A 20894-nucleotide genomic window follows, 5' to 3' on the forward strand; every position below is an offset into this window, starting at 1 on the left:
CGGCCACTTTCCCTGGCAGTGTTCTGAGAACAAGGTGCAAATGGTTGGCTCTGATGGGGGCATTCCGTTAACGGGACCTTTGTAGGTCAATCTTCCATAGAAAACTGTCAGAGCATCTTGTTCACTGATGTGCAGGTGTGGATGAGATGGGTCAGGAGTGCTCTCAGCGTGTCTGAGTCTTGACTTTGGAACTGTCTTTTGCTGGGATGTACACATCTGGAAGGAGTGGAGCCCCATTATCTTGAAAGGCAAAACAAGCCCAGTTCAAAGCCACTGGAAGGGGAACCCATTGATTGGGTTCTACAGCGTGGGTAAATGATCAAGCTTTCAAGCAGCTCTTAAACAGGAGAAACCTCCTGTACTTGCTACCTATTGACCTCCTCTGGGGGAGATTTCAGAGGCAGATTTCCATGCCACAAGCTTTTGAGAATCACAGTTCTCTGTTCACAGTTTCGAGAACTGTGATTCTCGAAAGCTTATGCTACAGTAAAGTTGGTTAGTCTTAAAGGTGCTACTGGACTCTTTTCGATTTTGCTGCTACAGACTAACACGGCTAAGTCCTCTGGATGTGATTCAGCAGCACAGCATGTATTTTGCACCCCAAAGGTCTCAGGTTCAATCCTGCCCACCTCCAGTTAAAAACAATTCTCAGGTAGCAGAGTTAGGAAAGACGTTTCTCTATCTGAGGCTTTAAAGAGCTACTGGAGGTCTGAGTAGAAAATATTGGACAAGATGGACCAGCGCCCTGATTTGGTATGAGGCAGCTTTATAAATTTGGAAGCAAATCACAGAAAACCATCAGTTAACACCCATAGCTTCATACCTTCTCAGACTTTAGGAGGAGCAAAACACTGAACATTCTTAGCGGAGTTTCTGGGGTTTTAGGGCGTGCTCTTTTGCTTCTGGAACAAGAGCCCTGGATTTGAATCCTGATAGGATGGAAGTCCTTGTTCCTTCCTTACTGAGCACGTGTCAGAGAGAAGGAAACTGGCAGAATTTCTTTTGATAATTTAGGCAGGAGGGGGTTACCTGGGTAGGGGAGGTGGGATGGGGAGGATCCCTGCATAAAACACTGGGAAGCAGCTGCCATCTGGTGAAGGCAACCTCTCTCTAGAAATTAGATTTGCAAATTCATCCCGAGAGCAGGATCCATCTTTCTAAGGTTGCCCCTGTACATTGATGAGATTACGTGGGAGCAGTAAGCAATATCGTGGGTTTCATTCTAGGGCAATTTCATGCATTGTTTTCTGTGTTTAGCACGTGCTTTGTTATGACAAAATTGTGCTCCGGCAATCCCGGTATCCTCTGCCTCCAGGAAGGGGCTCGGATGCTCCTCTGCTCCCCTTCCTCGGCATTTGGAAATGAATTCTTATCTTTCTAATATAGAGGGCTAGGTGTTCTCGGTCTGCATTCCTTTAAGGCTGTGTCCAGTTCCCTTCCCAGTGGATCAGCATCTTCCATGGTTGGCATTCAAAATGGGAGGGGACATAGCTCAGAGGCAGAGCATTTGCTTGACAGGCAGAAGGTCCCAGGTTCAATCCCCAGCATCTCCAGTTCAAAGGATCAGGTACAGGATGACATGAAACTCCTCTGCCTGGACAGCAGCTGCCAGCCTGAGTAGACAATCCTAATCTTGCTGGACCAGTGGTCCAATTCAGTATTCACTTCATGGGTTCAGCCTGTAAGCACAAACTCGGCCCATGAAAATATTTAAGTGTCTTTTTATTTTATTTCATTTATACCTGACTTTTCTCCGCAACGGGGACCCAAAACAGCTTACATCATTTTCCTCTCCTCCATTTTATCCTCACAACAACTCTGTGAGGTAGGATAGGCTGAGAGTGTATGACTGGCCCCAGGTCACCCAGCAAGCTTCTATGGCAGGGTGGGGAATCGGACCTGGGTCGCCCAGATCCTGGTCTGTAACTCTGACAACTACACCACACTGCCTCTCCAGGACCTCTCCACAAGTGCCAATTCTGGCTCGACATAAGATGTTTCAAAGATTCATTCCTGATCATGGATCTTGACCCCAGGAGCTGAGTAGAACCTCCATGTATGAGTCAGGGGCTATTAGGACTTGGGGACCACAGGTAGGCACTGGCCTCAGGTCCCACCAGATGCAGAAGGGGATGAGGGTAGAGTGTCCAGGAGAACGAAGCCGTTGGATTGGCATGGATCTTTGGACTCTGGCTCTTCTTTTAGTTAGCTGAAGTGAAATCCTGCTCTCAAGTCATAGTGATTCATGGCAACTCCCGGTGGGATTTTCATTGCAGGAGTCTAACAGAGGTGGTTTGCCATTGCCTGCCTCTGCAACCCTAGTTTTCGTAGGAAGTCTCCCATCCAATTACTAACCAAGGCCAACCCTGCTTAGCTTCTGAGATCTAACGAGATCAGGCTGTCTTGGGTTGTCCAGGTCAGGGCATTTAGCTAGCTAGCTAGCTAGGTGGGTAGGTCCAGGTCAGGGCAGATAGATAGATAGATAGATAGATAGATAGATAGATAGATAGATAGATAGATAGATAGATAGATAGATAGATAGATAGATAGATAGATAGATAGATAGATAGATAGATAGATAGATAGATAGATAGATAGATAGATAGATAGATAGATAGATAGATAGATAGATACCACTTTTCTTCCCCAATGGGGACCCGAAGTGGCTTACAATATCATTCCCCCATTTATCATCAGAACGACATACCTGTGAGGTAGGCTAAGCTGCAAGACTTTCCATCACAGGCTCACCCAGTAAGCTTCAAGGCAGAGCATGGGTTCAAATTTGGGTCTCCCAGATCTTAATGTGGTCACTTGAACTGCTTCACCATGCTGGCCCCATGCCCCCTTCAGCAAAGCAGGAACTCCTGCTCGGGGGCACTTCAGACTCCCACTTTGGCAACTCCTGGCTCATGCCTCCAGCTCCAGAAACTGTCCTTGGGCCGTTAGACTCAAGAAGACACCCCATGGGCTTTGCTTTAGGAACCCCCCTCCCGTCCATTGCCCAGCGTAATGCAGTAGTTCGGATGGAGATATCTTATAAATTGCTGGCGAAGGCTCAGAAAAGGAGCAAGGGCAGGATTAGCAGCTCTGCAGGAAGCTGAAAGAGAGGCTGAGAAAAAGAGCCCTTCCCTCTCTGGGCTTTGCAGCCTGCACTGAATTCGTTTCTGGACTGACTGCTGCGCTCGTTCCATCTCAACCCGTATGTCTGGGACGTGGAAGATTCTTACCAAGCGGCCATAAGCTTCCCCCTTGGGGGCAAAGTGAACCTGTTCCAAGGTTACCTCCCCAAAGGTTGGGAGGGATCTAATCCTCGCCCTCCCATTAGAGCATGAGCCAAGCAAAGGGCTAGCACATTAAACGTCCTCTGGCCAGGCTGGCTGTGGAATTGGCGCTGCAGAGTTCTCTCCACAAGCAGTGCGGGTTGGCTGTGCAAAAGGAAGATCTGTTAATATGCCGGCAAGAGGGAAGTATAGGGACGGGGTCTTCCTTCCTTTGTCTTCCTTAGCAGTGTTGCGTAGTTTGCAGGCCCTTCCTCGGTGCCTCTTGGGAAGTGGAAAAAGCAGAAATTGCAAAGAACGTTGTTTCAGACGGGGAGCCATGTTGGGCTGTAGTAGAAGAGTAAGATTTGGGTGCAGAAGCCCCTTAAAGACCAACTGAATTTCCAGGGTATGAGCTTTCGAGAATTGGAGCCCCCTCCATCATATACATTTAGAAGTGGAAGTATTAGTCTTAATATACACAACACCCTTGTTTTAAGCAACCCTCCCATTTTCTGGCTGAATAAAAATCCTGCATACTTCCACTTCTAAATATGGCCGTTTCCACACACGCTGAATAATGCACTTTCAATGCACTTTAGTTATCCTTTAGAAGTGGTTTTTTTGTTCCACACATGGAAAATCAGTTATAAATGTTCACTAAAGCATATTGAAAGTGGATTATCCAACGTGTGTGGAAGCTGCCTATATCTGACAAAGGGAGCCTGACTCTCAAAAGCTCATACCCTGGAAATCTGGTTGGCCTTTAAGGTGCTACCGGACCCAAAATTTCAAAGTTTCACAAGGAAGTGGATTGGGGAGGGGCTGTGGCTTCACACTTTACATGCAGAAGGTCCCACATTCATTTTTAAAAGATCGGGTAGCCCAGACATGAATGTTCCAGGCTAGCCCAATCTTGTCACATCTTGGAAGCTAAGCAGGGTTGGCTCTGATTGGTACTTGGAAACCACCAAGGAAGTTGGTGGGGGTGGAGAGTGTCCTCAAGTCATAGCTGACTTATGGCGACCCCTGGTGGAGTTTTCAAGGAAGACACTAACAGAGGTGGTTTGCCATTGCCTGCCTCTGCAACCCTGGTCTTCGCTGGAGGTCTCCCATCCAATTACTAACCATGGCTGACCCTGCTTAGCTTCTGAGATCTGGCGAGATCAGGCTCACCTGGGGAAGTTAAAGGTTGCTATGCAGAGGCAGGCAATGGCAAACGATCTTCATTCGTGTGTTGTGTTGAAAATGCGATGGGATTGCCATAAATGTGCTGAGACTTGATGGCACTTTGCGCACACAGTAGATTATGGGAAAGGCCTCTACCTGAGACGGTGGCTCAGTGCTTTGCATGTAGCAAGTCCCAATTCAAATCCCAGATTTCCCAGTTTAAAGGATCAGTTAGCCAGTGATGTGAAAGTCTTCTTCCTGTGGAAATGAAAGTCCACTGACCATCAGGGTAGATAATACCGACCTTGATAGATCAGCGATCTGATTCGGCCTAGGGCCGCTTCATGTGTTCATGTAGGGTGAAGTAAGAGAAGATCGCAGAGGAGGAGGAAATCTCACACCTACGTGGGGTGTGAGTGGCAGCCTGTAGGGATGGAGCCGTGGCCAAGTGGTTTCTGGTGCTGCTGTGAGAGGAAAGGAAAGCACTGTGGGGGGGGCAGAGGCTGCACCCCCCTGCTCCGGAGTGCTCTGTGCAAACATGAGAATGTCAAGGCTTCATGAACAAAGCTTGCGCTTCCATCATCTGGCAACCCTGTCCTGGGGTGACGGACTTGCGGGGTGGCCGAAGGACGCAAGCTCCTTTCTCTTCGCTGGTGAGGTCAGAAGCCGCCAAGAGGCAAAGGAGCCGCCACAAAGGATTTCAACCAGCTCTTGAAAAGTGACAAGTTCATTTGGACTTCAGAGGGATACAACGCCCTCCATCCTCCCCCCCCCCCCCGGCCGTCCCCCACGTGCTGCTACGTCTCTGGTTAGCTTGATTTGTTTCCAGTGCTGGGAAGAGAGAGAAGCCAAGAATAATAATGCAAAATGGTCTTTTTGTTGTGATTTTTCTCCATGCTCAAAGTGTGATGTGTCTTTTATCTTTGTGATCCTTATAACAGTTGGGTAAAGTAGGGTGCAGCGATTAACCCTGCTCTGAGAGTGTAGATAATACTGAGGCTGAGAACACATTAGCAAGATGCAAGCATCATGCGGTACTATGGGAGCATGGCTCGTGTGAACATACTCCTCCATTCATCCCTTGTGTGGTTGAAGTCAACTAAAGACATCTCCTTTAGAGCCAACCGAAGTTTGTTATTAATCTGAACAGGCAGGCTGTGGTTTGTAATTACAGGGACACATTTTTTATCTTCCAAAGAGGTGGCATACAAGACCCCTCCCCTTTTTTCCCCTCATAGCAACCCTGTGAGGTAGCTTAGGCTGAAAGCATGTGACCGGCCCAAGGTCATCCAGCAAGGTTGCATGGCAGAGGTGGGGCTTCAAACTTGGACCTCCCAAGTAATCTAACACTCCATCCCCTATACCACACTAACTCTCAGAGTCTCTCTACACAATACTTTTGACACGTGTTCTTCACGTGCCGGGAGATGCTATGTTAGCTGGGAAGTGTAGTTTTCAATGACAGAGCCGGTGGAAATGGCTCCGGAAGGGACAGATTCTCTCACAGCCCTCCACCGCCTCTGGTGTCTCCCCTTCCAGAGCCTTTGCCCTGCCAAGGCTCAGTTAATTCAAAGTTTTAAGCAGCGAGGGCAGCAGGGTAAAAGCACCAGAAGGGAAGACAGTCCAGCACACCAGTGGCATCGGTGGGCTATGAGAGAATGTGTCCCCTCCAGAGCGATCTCCGCCGGCTCTGTCTTTCAAAACTACATTTCCCGGGTAACATGTCTCCCGACACTTGACAGACACGTGCCCCGATGTCTTGTGTAGAGAGACCCTGAGACAACGCATCACTAAACAACAGCTTGCACCGAAGTTCAGTTCAGTTTATTTCAGTTCCAGTCCAGTGATTTATGCTGAATTAGCGTCTGATTGTGCAAGAGCAGCTCCAGCACGGGCCTTGTAGTAGCATGTAGATTTGGGGCTGCATCTGAAACTTGCCCTAGTGTAGTCGTAGTGACCTTTGAATCCGGTCTCCCTGGCTCACGGCTTGTGCTTTTAACCAGCTACAATAGCATCAGTGGGGTTTCCTTGGAAAGCCCTCAAGCTCCAATCCTGAAACATATTTAATATGTTCTGTCTGTCTGATTGGTCTGGACAGGTACCTGACTACACACAATTCTGTCTTTGGAGATAAGGATAACCTGAAATTAGTTCTGGCAGGCGGTATCCAAATTGTGCATAAAGTCATTCCTGCAGTTAGCAGTAGTTACACTCCAATTGCTGAAACTTTTGGTTTTGCTTGTGTTTATTCCTTGAATCTGCAGTCACCGGCCATGTTCTGAAACATGGGCCATTTCCACACATTCTTAAGTATAGTGCGAACCTCGCACATACTATCACTGTTCTACCGCTAAAACCCGAGAATACCTGTCGTATCCCGCTTCCGTTTATTCCGCTTCATTCCGCTTTATAACCATTTCATGGGAACTTCTGAAGACAATTCTAACTGTTTGGAACGTTCCGCCATTGGGGAAGCCCATCCCCCTTTTCCTTTTCTGCGCCGGCAGGCAGTCCAAACAAATTTTTTTTTTTTTAAAGATGGCTTTTGCACAATTACAAAGTTTCACAGGGGTGGCCAGTTCAGCATGTGATCCAATACATTGTGTGAATTATGCGGGTTTTGGACTGAGAGATCTATTTTTTCTTTACTTTCCGTGGGTGCCCGGGAAATGGCGGAGTGGACTGTTAGTAATCGGTCCACCCCAGATTCCTTTAAAGAAAGAAAACACATTCATAACCTTTTTTCTTTTCACAACGAATGACTGTAGAACAGCTGCAAATGAATAAATTCTGCAACGTTTATGTCTATACCGATGCTATTGGGTGGGCGTGTAATGAAAGCAATGCCCTTGCCTTTGGGGTCCATGCTCCGTTCTTAACTTGCTTCAGCTGCAATGTATCCATCCCACCCCATTCCCTCGTTCAGTGATTTAATTTCTGGAGATCTCAGGAGGGGACTGAAATCTGAAGGGGCTGTACCACATGGAGTAGATGCTAATAATGCATCCACCCCATCACACCACATACAGCAGATGCTAATAATATATCCATCCCACCTCACTCTCCCATTCAGTGGTTTAATTTCTGGAGATCTCAGGAGGGGGCTGAAATCTGAAGGGGCTGTACCACATGGAGTAGTTGCTAATAATGTATCCACCCCACCATGTACAGCAGATGCTAATAATATATCCATCCCACCTCACTCTCCCATTCAGTGGTTTAATTTCTGGAGATCTCAGGAGGGGGCTGAAATCTGAAAGGGCTGTACCACATGTTTTAAATGCTAATAATGTGTTTAAAAGGCACCACTTCCCAACGTCTCTCCCAAACGTGGCCTGCCAGATGCAGCATGGAAGCTCACAAGCTCGGCCCCTACTGGCAACGCCTCCCCATGCTGACTGCTTCCCAACCTCTGACAATCGGAGAAGCATTCTTCCTCTGAACCTGGAGGGGTCCCATATAATCTATCCTCCATCAAATAATGGACAGGCACTAATAAACAGAGACCGTCCTTGGCAAATCCCCATAGCGTAAGGCTGTTGCAGTTTCCCTCTCAACTGCTGCGTAAAGCTCAGCTGGACGGTGAACGTTTCCTGCACCCTGTTTAATTTTGCCAGATTATGAAATCTCCAAATGTTCCCAGACTGCCTTTCCCTTCTGCAGTTTTGGGGGATGATAAACATTAATAGGAGATGAAATGGCATCTGCTCCTTGTAAGCATCACTGAAAACATGCCAGAGGCCAGCCTCTCTATCTGACATCTGTGCAGCTGCTGATTAAGAGGTGTCTGTGTGTTTTTCAGAAACCTTGGAAAGTCGGGACTGCGAGTTTCCTGCCTCGGCTTAGGTAAGTAGATACTTGGGGTCAGGGGCACTTCCTTTCTTTCCAGCCGGGCTCAGTGAGGAGCTGTATACCAAGATGCCCAGTTGCTTTCCTTTACAGGAACCCAGCCAACCAAGTTGCTCCTCATTTAATCAGAGCATTTCTTGCTTGCAAAAAATGCCACCTGGTGGCTTGTAACAAAGTGGATATTGCCATGTCTTTCAGCCTGAATGAATGCTTTTCAGTTAACTCTAACGCATTCGTTTTTCAGCCGTCAGACCGCTCATTCATACGTGAATGCTTCTGGAGTGATGTATAGATGGTTTCTAAAGAAGCCATATCAAGGAACTGCTATAGCATAGCGGTTAAGTGGTTGGGCTGTGAATCAGCACTCTGCTGGTTTGAATCCCGCTTGTCTTGGTGGCTCCTTTGTTATGCTAACAGCAGCTCAGGCAGGAATTCTCATTCGTGGCATCCTCTGCCCTCTTCAGAGATGCTCAAACTCTCTAAGGTAGTACACTCTGATCTGCTTTATTTATTTTGATTTCTAGAATGTCTGTACCACTCTTTTATATTTGAAGTGATCTTTCCAACACTTCAGTGCAAACAAGGGTGCAATTCAGAGTGGGCCCAGCGGATTATTTTAAATATAGAAAAACTCAGGTAGGTGCACAGCCTACCTAGTTATCATTACCTTGAAAGCTTACTTAATCTCTTGGTTGTGTTAAGTTCTAAGTTTTTTACTCAGGTTAGGCTAACCGAAAACAAACAAAATGTTTAGAAAATAAAATTTTGATATGTTGCTTTGTTTTTGTTTTAATTCATTGTTTTGCACTTGTGGCCTGTCGTAACGGTCCGGATTCTTCTTGCATTGGAATTCCATCCCTAAGCATAAACCACAAGTTGTGCCGTAGCAAAATAATTTGCTACGGTACTGGATGTTATATATGAGACGAGGCTGCAGTGTTAACACACAGAAACAGGGAAATGTTTTTCTTTCCCCATTAAGGTGGGGGGAACACAAATGTTTTGCCACAGCTTGATTAAAATCTGCAGTGCCAGCAGGGACAGGCCCAGTTTCTTAAGGGGGCTGACCCACAAGACACCAGCTGCCCAGCTCTCTCGTCTAAACTTCTTAGAATTCATTGCCGCTGTCCCCTTCCAGCTCTGTGGGAGATCTTTCAGAAGCAAGGCTGCCTGGAGTGGTTTTCTTGCCTTCGCTGAAATTTAATTCTTCTGCGCCACATGTTGGTGGGGGGAGGAGATTGTCTTCCTCCTCCCGGCTGTCTTCCTCCTCCCTTCCTCCTCCCACCCTCATTTTTATGGGGTGAGAGAAAGAAGGCAGCAAGGAGAGAATCTCTAAAGTTCGAACGGAGAGAGGGACGTATTGTGGGTTTTTTCCAAAGGATTTCCCGATTATCTTTTAATCCTGTGCGGTTCTGCCACCCTAAGCAGCTGCTGATCCTTCAGCTGGGCTGGCCAACCTCCAGGAGGTAGCTGGAGATCTCTTGGAATTACAACTAATCTCCAGGCCACAGAAATCAGTTCCCTTGGAGAAAACAGCTGCTTTGGAGGGTGGACTGAACAGTATTAGACCCCAATGAGGTCCTTCCACAAACCCTGCCCTCTCTAGGCTCCACCCACAAAATCTCCAGGAATTTCCCATCCAGGAACTGGCAACCCTACAGCCTTTAGAAGCCATTAACTGGTTGGTGAGGCCAGAAAAGCTGTCCTGAAACAGCCAAGTGTCCGTTTGATGCGGTGTGACGATTTTAGTGGGCGTTGGAGGACCTATTCCTGAGGGAAAGGGAAGAATCCTGTCTTGAGGTTTCCGAAGCCTGGAAGTACAGGCCCTTTTTAGACCAATCTGTGCGGGATGCTTCTCAAGCTCCCTCAGATTTCATCTTCTGGGCATTAAAGATAAACCAGACCTGCCAGTTAAGACAGACTTTCTCTATATTTTATTTACTCTGGGCTACCTTTCAGCACTAATAGTTCTCAAGGCATTTTAAAGGAGAAAAATAATTTAATCTGCCCTTGCTCTCCGGATTTCATGGCCACAGCATTTCTGGCTTTATACCCCTGGCACTCTTTGCACTTTGGTCGCTGCTCCAAGAGGCAATTTCTAAACTGTGCAAATAAACGAAGGCGTTATAGGTTCCTGTAGCACTCCTCTACAGAGTGGACTGTCCATTGTGTCTCTGCATGATTTGTTGCTCTTTCTCTGCCTCTCTCCAATCACTCTCAGCTAGTGGGGAATCATTCCACTGAATTTCTGCATTGGATCATTTAATTACTTCTGATGCAAAGACACAGCAGAACCACTTACCCTGGGAGGAATGTCTGTTGTATCTCTGCATGAATCACTGTTGTGATTTCAACAGTGGGACACACAGTAACATAAAGGGGTGTTTTTGAGACATTCACTTCTTACTGTTATAGTAAACTGGATTTTTGTGAGTACAAAAAAATGGTCTGGGAAATATTGTATGTAGCACATTTGCATATGAGTTTTTTGTTTATTATGCAGTGGGCAATCTTCTCTGCAGGTGGGCGCTTTGGGCTCACAGGGCCTTTATAGAAAAGAGTCCAGTAGCACCTTTAAGACCAACCAACTTTACTGTAGCATAAGCTTTCGAGAACCACAGTTCTCTTTGTCAGATGCAAGGCCATTGTGTATTTCATTTATTTTGCACTTTCTGTAAGAGATTGTCACTGGCCCACAATACCTGGCTGAGTTCCATGGGTGAGTGGAGAATTGAACTTAGCCGGTTCATATTCTCTAGCCACTACACTATACAGTTTGCGCTGTGTGTTCTCACCGCATATGTGTACACAAACACACACTCATTCACTTGCAGGCACATACTTGCATTCATGTACAATACTGTGAATTTTAAGGATTCTCTTCCACATTTGTAGTTCTCTTGACACAGTTGTTTAGCAGATCTAGGAGTTCCCCAGTGCCACATTAGCAAAGATTTGATTTCCTTCTTTTGACCTCTTTCTACATGGATCTGAGCTCTTGCATGTGTGCACTCACCGTTGTCCTCCTTTGTGTCTTTCACAGGAACATGGGTGACATTTGGAGGACAGATTACAGACGAGGTAAGAAATCTTCCCCCTGCTCCATTCTATTCCATTTATTAAAAAGTCTATATAGATCATTGGCTTTTAGCATAAGAAAGATTAGGTTAATGAAATGAAACAAACGTATACAATTTTTTAGAAGTATCTTAGATTAATAAAGACCCCAAGCCCATCTCCAGTCTTCCTGGTTATTCCAAGGCTGAGGAAATGGCATTAGCTCGGATTTTTAGAGCTAGCAAGATGTATTTAGCAACAGTGAATGAAGCTTTCGTTCCCAGGAGATTTATATGATAACCATCCAAACGGTTGGGAAATATTGCAAGAAAGGGGGTTGTTGAAGAAACTCTGAAACCGCCATATACATCAAAAAAGAAAATGTTCCAAGGTTTTAGGCACCTGAGATCCGTATGGGCACTTCATTTTTCTGTGTCGAATATTGGAAAATTTACCATATAGATTTGGTAGGTTCCCTTCTCTCTGTCCTCGCCCCTGTTTGAGAACTCATCTTTCTCCGCACTGATGGGAAGGATCCACTAAAACATGTGTCATCTATTCAGGCATCATTGTAAGGCATCAGCTTTTGTTCCTCACAGTTTCAGAGATCATTTGAGTTTCTTCACACATTTCCTTTTGTGCGCACCAAGAGATTTCCTTGATGTACAGCTAAAATCAAACATGTGAGTGCTACGAACCTGTCTATACCAGCATGCTCCACACCAGAACACTCTTCCTAGAGCTGGGATGGGCTTCAGCTCCCTGTTGAGAATTCATTCAATATCCACATTCAAGTAATGTGTGAAACGGGTTAATGTTCTAAATAAATTACTAACTCTTTCTAGTTTAAACCACATTCCAATGAGCCAGTTGTCCTACTGAGTACCGCTGTCTTGAGATAATTCTTTAATCCCTTCCGTTTTTTTCTGTCCAGCAAATGGTATTCCTAGCTGTTACTCCCATATTCTGTGCTGCTTCACAGAAAATATTTTGTAGATGTTTTAAGAATAAGTCTTTTTAAAAGACAATATTGTGTGAATTTAACAAGGAAATGTGATTGGCGGCAGCTCGTTCTTGAGCGCACGCTTTGGGGTTAAGCTCTAACAGAGGAGAGGAAGAGATCTCTCTTCTCTGTTCCATCTAGAAAATGCAAATTGCAGACTCACAGCAGCCTTAAATTTGCCTCCAGGCCATGCATGAAATAGTGAAGGCATTTAGCCTCCACTTGGTTTTAACCCTTCATCCTCCACTTGGTTTGAACCGAGTCCACCCTCTTTGTTATTAATATTTTAAAAGAAAATAGATGTATCCTTTTAAAAATAATCTCCTCCGTTTTAAAATGCTAATAACAGAGCAGAGAGCCCAGTTTCGAAATCAGTTTTGTTTTCAAAATCGATTTCACCAAACCAAACAGAGGTCGAAGCGTTAAACTCCCTCCCTGCACGGCTTTAAAGAAAGTGGAGGCTGCACATCCCTGCAGTTTGCCTTTTATGGACCAAACAAGAACAGAGGTGTGCTCCTTATCTCCTGGACCATTTTTGTCAACGCTGTTTTTAGCTCACCACCCAGCTGGGTCCTGGGAGAGGGCTGGGGAGCATTAAATCAAGAGCCTGCCCCAGTTGCTGGAATAACGAGTCTGTGGTTGGGAGAGGTTGGGCATAGGGGTGCCAGTCCCCCACCAGGGGCTGGGGATCCCCCGCTCCCACTCTCCCCCCCCCCACTTTCCTGGCACAGCACACTCCTGCGCTCCACAGAGGCCAGATTTGGCCCCTGGGGAGCACGGGAGCACTCCCAGGGTGGCACGTGACCTGCATGATGATGTCACTTCCTGTAAGGTAGGTGCCGGGCCTCTGAACATCGTGCCAGTAGTTTGGGCACTGCCAGAGACATCAAACTATCCCTGTCTTGCAGATGGCAGAGCAGCTGATGACCCTGGCGTACGATAACGGCATTAACCTTTTTGACACGGCTGAAGTCTACGCGGCTGGAAAGTAGGTTCCTCCTTGTGTTGCTTAACAGGGTTCTGTATCCATGTGGGTACTTTTCAAAGCTTTTCACATCCTTTACTGCGATATACCTGATGGCAGCCCTGTAAGGTAGGCCAGCATCATTTCCCCCTGTATAAACACTGAGAGGCTGCAGCTTAGGGCAGAATTATCGTTATAGTTCATTTTGAGATGGCTTTTCCTGACTTATGGAAAAAAGAGAGTGAGGGGGAATGCAGCCACAGGGACTCTGGTTTGAAAAAGACGGACTGACACATAGGGAAACAGGAGTTCTCTCAATCACACTGAGCCGTTTTGACCTCCAAAAAAGATGCTGGTTGAAATGTAACAGCTGAAGGAAACTTGCTGTTGGCCTCCGTTAAGGATTATACATTAAGAGATAGTAAAGTTAATTAGATGAAGGGAATGGAAAACTGTCGGAAGTCAACGGGAAAGGGGGGAAAGGGGGGATATTACTATATGGGGGAGATAAAATAATATGTTGTATGTGTGAATTGATATAATGACCCATCCAATAAAAATTTTTATAAAAGAAACTTGCTGTTGGCCTCTGAGGCCCTTTTGCAGCCAAAAAACCCTTCCACTCAAGCTGCTTTTACTCCAAATGAAGAACATTTAAAGGTACTCCTGTTTTTGTTCCCTGGTGCAGATAGGAGCAGGTTTAGGGTAACAAAGTTGAGCAGAGAACAGCATTGAACAATCCTTTCCCTTCCCCATGCTAGTCTCAGCCTTTAAATCACAACCCCATGGTGGTGTCCTGTTAAAAAAATGGCCATTTCCACACGTCTTTACCCAGTGCAAAACACTCGGAACGAGAGCGACTTCCTGGTACGATTTCTGACATCATCGCGCCATGATTCCGGAATCGTGGTGTGATGATGTCAGAAATTTCGCCAGGAAGTCACCCGCATTTCATGAGTTTTGCACTAGGTAAAGATGTGTAGAAACGGCCAATGGTCCGGAAGCACAACCACAGAATGACCCAGAATGTGTCGATCTACACTAAAGAGTCCATGGCTTGCTTCAGGCTACTTAGCAGCCTCAAAGCTTCCATTATCAGTTCTTTTCCTCAACTTTCATTTGCACGTTTTATTCAGCTGTATTATTTTTTACCCTGTTCCTGCTGCTGGGTGCTAGAACTGCTCACCGAGATCCCTGGGCCAACCGTAATTTTTATCTTTGGCTTGAATCCAGTAACTCCCAGCTTTTTTGGGAGACCACTGCAAGGAAGCCTGTGAACAATCAGTCAAGTCAGTAAAGGCTCCTGAGGACCCAAAGCACTCTGTTGTGTCTCTGCACGAGCTTCTGTTCTGACTTTGCCTCCTGCCAATCAACTTTTGTAAGAAGGGGATCATTCTTAGCCTTTGTCTGACACTAGCAATGTCCAGCTGAGGGTGGCATTCTCAGTATGAAAATTCACACCTCTTTTCCTCCGTCTTCTGTCTGCTGAAATCCATATAATAAGAGGCAAAACAGAAGAAGACATTCCTTCTGTGGTCTCCTGGGTTTGTGAAATCTGTACTTAGTAAGAATGAAAACTCACAAAAAACTAAGAGCAGCATTACTCTAGCAATTTCCAAAATTTGTTTTTGGAGAAATCGATAAATGCAGTAATTAAAAGCTTCTCAGTTGAGCCTGCCTGTTGTCTCTCTGTAAGAGTAACTACTCCGATCTTGAATTCTTCCAAGCAACCTTCACTTCTCCTGCTTCTTTGCATGAGCTGTAGGTGGATCTTTCTATCACTTCCAATGTAGAGAAACAGCAGAATGGTCCTCCCTTAGAAGTGGTTGCTCATAGCATCTCTGAATTCTTCTGCGGTTGCCACCTTCTGATTAGGGTGAATGCTAAGAACATTGACTCTTGCAGAAATACAAGGGAGGAGCTCCTTTGAGGATAAGTAATTCATATCACTTACCTTCTACTTGTTTGGGTGTAAGAACACTGAATGTTTTTCAACTCGTATGGGGCTGAATCTCATGCTTAGTAAAATCCAGGGGTCATTTCGTAGAAAAAGAGCTGGAGGAACTCATTAGCATATGCCACACCTCTTGCCATCACCGGAAGTGTGTCATTAGTATAACTGATTGGCATATGCCACACCCCCTGACATCACCTATTCTGGCTCTTTTGGACCCAATCCTGGCCATTCAGGGCTGAAATTGGGCCCAAAATGGCAAAAAGGGGCTGAAAATGGCTGAAAAGGGGCTCAAAATGGTCAGGATCAGGCCACTGATGAGCAGAAGAGTGATGCACCACCCGTCAGAGGCCTGATCCGGGCTGTTTTGGCCCCAATCCAAGCCGAAATGAGCCCAAAATGGCCGAGAGTCAGGTGAGCAGGGCCATCTGAAATATGACCTCTTTGGGGAACTGCTGGAACTGCGTTCCTGTGCGTTCCCCCTCGAAATGAGCCCTGGTAAAATCTACCCTGCTTGTAGTAAGGCTTCGTTTCTCCACTTGTCTAACAACTACCTTGTCTCTTTTCCTGCCCCTTCTTCACATAGGGCTGAAGTCGTGTTAGGGAATATCATCAAGAAGAAAGGATGGAGGTAACTGTTTTTCCCTCCAACTGTTTGGTTGGACATATACCTGTGTATGTATGAATGCTTTAACTTATTTAGCCTTCGTTATCATAAGGTGGTATCGAATCTCTAAACCCAATTCATGCCATAATCAAATTGAGAGGCTAAAGCATTGAATCCCAGGTACTTTCATTTTTTGGCTATCCAAGGGTGTTCTTGCAACGTTTCTGCAAAACACTTCTGGAGTGGATACCAAGAATGCTGGTCTGTATCCAGAGCACTAAACGGGACAGATATGAGCACAGAAGTTGTTCTGCAAGGCTCAAACAGAGGGGATAAAGATCCATAAAATGGAAATTTCAGGCTTGGGCAGCCTCAATTTGTCTCAAGGGCCATGCAGAGAAGGAAGAGGATGTTTAACCCTTCCACTGCCACTCAGGAAATCTTGATAACGATAGACCAGTCTCAAATGTACCATTCATGAGTGTTGTGTTTGAACGGGTAGGCTGGACAACTTCAGGCTTTCCTGGATGAGAATAATTATTTAGATCTTTTCCAATCTGTTTTAGACTATTTTCTCCTTTTTGTCAGAACCAGGTGAGGTAGTGGAGGCAGTGGTAGACTGGATAAGGATAAGTAGATTGGCTCAGCCAGGTTAATGTCAAGCACTTGAATTGGTGTTGGCACTGCCTGCCTGTTGAAAACGCACAGTATAGATGTACTTCTGGCTGCAGCCTTAGTTCTGGAAGCCGCTTTGACATCTGTGGCTAGAACTGCTACTTCCCCCCCCAAAAAAAATACTCCTGTTATTCACACTTTTGTAACTTCCAGGTATTACATTGTTCCTAACACCTTCTTCTTGTTATCGTACGAATCCTCAACATTTTAATAATTTTCCAAAAGTATCAGACCTATGCCCCTCCCACACTTATTCTATCAGACAGAGGTGGAATTGATAGACGGGAGAAACGTTCCAAAAAGATTTCCTTTTATCTCTCGCTTACCCATGGCTTCTCCAACCCTGCCCTTTCTTCCTGTCTCCTTGCAGACGTTCCAGCCTGGTGATAACAACCAAAATCTTCTGGGGAGGAAAGTATGTCATGAGATCAACAATTAAGCTGTGCGCCATTTGAGTCAGGAACACTGGCTGGGGGGGGGCGGGGGCGGGGGAGAGGCCATAATAGTTTCAGAACTCAGTTCCAGGGATAAGGTTCCCCTTATATTGCATATGACTAGTTAGAGGGAAGATAGAGCCTCTGAGCATGTACAGAGTTCTCTAAAAAAACCCACTCCTTCTTAGCCAGCATGCATGCTTCTGGATTTAAAGATCAGATTTCAAGGATGGGGGAGATCTTTAGGCGGCCATGAGGTCTAGTACCGCTCTTTTCCTTTGCATTCATCTTTGTAGCTCTTAATTTATGGGTGATGTTACGTCAGCCTTCTAATTCCTTTTTGGTTCTGGATCTATCCTTTTTCTAGAGCCGAGACAGAGAGAGGACTTTCGAGAAAGCACATCATAGAAGGTAAGATGCCGAACCAATCAGAACCAAAAAACACTGTGGACTTTTGTCTCCTGGGGCAACCATGGGGGACTCCTAGTTGTTAAGAGCCTTTGGACTATTATCAGTTTTTCAACTTTTTTCACTGTGCTTCTGGGGCCACAGCCAACCCTGAGACCATTTAGCCAAACTGCAGGGAGGGCCATTTGAAACCCAGATTAGTTTATTTCTGTCTCTAGTCCAATGCCTGCTCTACAAAATGTTTTTCCTTGCTAAGGGGAAGTTCGTCTAGCATTGTTAGGATGGGACTGAATCCTAGAGTAGTCCATGGACTTATTACCTTTATCCTGGGAAACTGGAGAGCTGTAGTTCCCTGTGGGGTTGCAACCAAAGAAATCTCGGCTCCCTCACAAAACTGCAGTTCCCAGGGATTTCTGGGAGAAAGACATGACAATAACAGTGGCTTACAAGTGGTCGAAAGGGATCCAAGGTAAACAATATTTAAGAGTTACATCTTATAAATCCAGTCTGGAAGCAGCAGAGATTTCTCCAAAAGCACGTTCTCAACCATGGAAGTTTGACATATAGAGCTCATCCGTGTCTGTTCCTAGCATTATTCATCCAAAACCTTTACCTCCCTATATGAATTATTTGACTATTCCATTCTATTGTAGACCTTTTTTATTTGCGAGATTGAATATTATACTTTCTATGGTTTTAGAAGGAAGATTTTTAAATAGGTCTTATTCTAATAGAATCTCCCTTGCAGTCTCAATACGATTGATACATCTTCACATGTCCTGCTTGAATGCTGTTTGTATGAAAATATCAGAGAATATCAGCCACTTATTACTGATCCCCCCCTAAACCTCAGAAACGCTGTTTTATGTGCTTAGAGATAACAATCCTAAGATTATTTTGGCAGTAGCAAAATTTGTTTCAGTCCTTCTATCCCTTGAGTCCAAAAAACAATGAATATTCTGCTGTTCAAAATTTGTTCATCAATGAGCTTCTAAGGGAAGGCAAGGGGAGGGAAGGCAAGGGGAGGGGAGGGGAGGGAAGGGAAGACTTGCTTTGGGCATTTGGACATTGGAGGAAGAGCAAGGGAGCTCTGACTCTCGAAAGCTCCTACCCTGGAAATCTAGTAGGTCTTTATGGTGCTACTGGATTAGAATCTTGCTCTGTTAATAAAACGGGTTCTCAAGATCCAACTCTTCTCTCTCTTTCTCTCTCTTTCTCTGCATAACAACATCAGTATCTCTAGGGGAAATTCTGGGTCTGCCTGCCCACCTCCTTAAGAGATCCACCGTGAAAGGTTTCCCAAATCCTGGGGCGAGTACTGGACTGTAGGCAATGAAGGAGAGTAGAGAACAAAAGAGGAGGAGGGAAAGAAGCAGGGCTTGTTAGAACCAGGAAGGCCCTTTCAAGCAACAGGGACGTGTGGTGATCCAGCTAGGGACTGGGCCTGATACGTTTTGTCCGGCCGTTTCCTTCCTTTCCCAGGTCTGAAGGCTTCCTTAGAACGGCTGCAGCTCGAGTATGTGGACGTGGTGTTTGCCAATCGACCAGACCCCAATACACCCATGGAAGGTAAGGCTGATATCCAGCTTTTCTTGTCATTCCTGTAGCTGTACACTGGGGCTGGACTGTGATAAGGCAGCCGAGCTGGATGCTCCGCACTTGCAAGATCTGAGGTCTACCACGTTAAAATTAGAAGGACATTTCACTCATAGGCCCCCAAAGATTGACAGGCCTGCCAGGTGTGTATCTGTGTGAGTCACTGGTTCTGAACATGCTTTTGGATCAGAAAGAGATGAGCCAAGAACAGTGCCTCATGCAGAGGCCCAATGAGCAACCTCTTTGGAGGGTGGGCAGTTCTGTGTGGTGCCTCTGCATCTTGAGGGACTGAATGATCCAGTCACACCCAGTGCAGACTCCCAGTGAGATTACCTGTTCCCTGCAGGTGTGGATTGAAAAAAGGCAGGGCCAAACCAGTGACTCATGCAGAGACAGACGGCAGCAGGGAAGGGAAGCTTAAATTATTCAATCTCACATTTTGAGAATGACGAGGGTGAGAACGCCATTGGCCAGTCTTTCCATAGGAGAAAAACAGAAGCTAAAATTGACATGGAGAGGGGTGGGAGGAGTGCCTGCTGAAATCTTCACCAAAAGCAACAGCTTAGTTTCCTTCCATGCTCAGGCAGCCCTCTCCGTGTCCTTCCCTGGATCAGGGGCAAGTCCCTGGCAGTTACCACCAGAATGTCCAAAGGACATGACTGAAAAACTCCCCCAGGGGGAAACACAAAATCTAAGGTCTGGGGGACTGCTATGCTCAGGGCTTTTTATCTGGGAAAAGAGGTGGTGGAACTCAGTGGGTTGCCCTCAGAGAAAATGGTCACGTGGCTGGTGGCCCCGCCCCCTGATCTCCAGACAGAGGGGAGTTTAGATTGCCCTCATGGAGGGCGATCTAAGCTCCCCTCTGTCTGGAGATCAGGGGGCGGGGCCACCAGCCATGTGACCATTTTCAAGAGGTTCCGGAACTCCGTTCCACTGCATTCCTGCTGGAAAAAAGCCCTGGTTATGCTGCCAGCAGCCTTCCTCTATTTCCCTTCTGTGAATGCAGAGAAAGTGCTCATGCAAATGGGAAAACTGGACAAGTGGTGATGGTAGCTGGCACACATCTCCTCTACCCAGTTGCCTGAATGGTCTGGTAGGGGGAAGCTGCCTCTCCCACTGTTCCCCGGTTGCAGCCCCCTCCCCTTCGCTCCGTCAAGCTCTGTCCAGCACATTTTTTATCCTCCCACTCCTCCATATTGCTAAGGGCAGCACACATGGTCCTTCCTTTCCTATTTTATCCTCACAGCAGCCCTGCGAGGTGGGATGGATTGAGAGAGTGGAACTAGCCCACGATCATCCAGCGAGTTTTGTGGATGAGTGACAGTTTGCATTGAACATAGATCCAGAGGAGTTAGCTGTGTTAGTCTGTAGTTGCAAAAAAGCAGAGTCAGGTAACACCTTTAAGACTCAGCAGCTTTATTTTAGAATAAGCTTTCGAGAACCACAGCTGAAAGAGATCTGTGGTTCTCAAAAGCTTATGCTAAAATAAAGTTGATGAGTCTTAAAGGTGCTACTGGACTCTTTACTAGTTTGCATTGGGGTATCCTCAGCTGTATGGAACTAGGACACCCTTTGGGGACCCCTCCCTCAATCCAAACAAGATGCAAGGGGGTAGCAAATTGTCAACTGGAGCAGTAAAGAAGCCTGCATTCACCCACTTAATATTCACTAATGATTGGCATCAAGCCATAGGCTTCAACCCCAGATGGTACCACTGCTGGTGGAGGCACATACCCCTCAGGCTCTTAACTGTCCAGCTGCAATCCCCAGGTAGATGCAAAGCCCGCATCTCTTCCCTTCTGCCTCCCACCCAACATCCTCTCTGTTTTTCCTCCTCCTCCTCCTCCCTGCTCGGGAACGGAAATGTCAATTCCTTGCCAAGCTGCTGTGCCCACCTGAATTTTATTTCTCTTATGC

General features: G+C 46.1%; 1 protein-coding gene across 3 annotated transcripts in view; it reads left to right on the top strand.

The window, feature by feature from the left end:
- Positions 1-20894, top strand: part of KCNAB2 (potassium voltage-gated channel subfamily A regulatory beta subunit 2) — a 132900-nt gene that overhangs the window by 95504 nt on the left and 16502 nt on the right. For all 3 annotated transcript variants that reach the window (XM_055001535.1, XM_055001534.1, XM_055001532.1), the window contains 7 exons: positions 8233-8276; positions 11323-11360; positions 13248-13327; positions 15844-15888; positions 16910-16954; positions 17341-17384; positions 18864-18950. In XM_055001535.1, coding sequence (XP_054857510.1) covers positions 8233-8276; positions 11323-11360; positions 13248-13327; positions 15844-15888; positions 16910-16954; positions 17341-17384; positions 18864-18950 — 383 coding nt within the window. The remainder of the gene's footprint in view (positions 1-8232; positions 8277-11322; positions 11361-13247; positions 13328-15843; positions 15889-16909; positions 16955-17340; positions 17385-18863; positions 18951-20894) is intronic.

Source organism: Eublepharis macularius, chromosome 17, assembly GCF_028583425.1.
Source record: "Eublepharis macularius isolate TG4126 chromosome 17, MPM_Emac_v1.0, whole genome shotgun sequence".
Taxonomy (NCBI): Eukaryota; Metazoa; Chordata; class Lepidosauria; order Squamata; family Eublepharidae; genus Eublepharis; species Eublepharis macularius.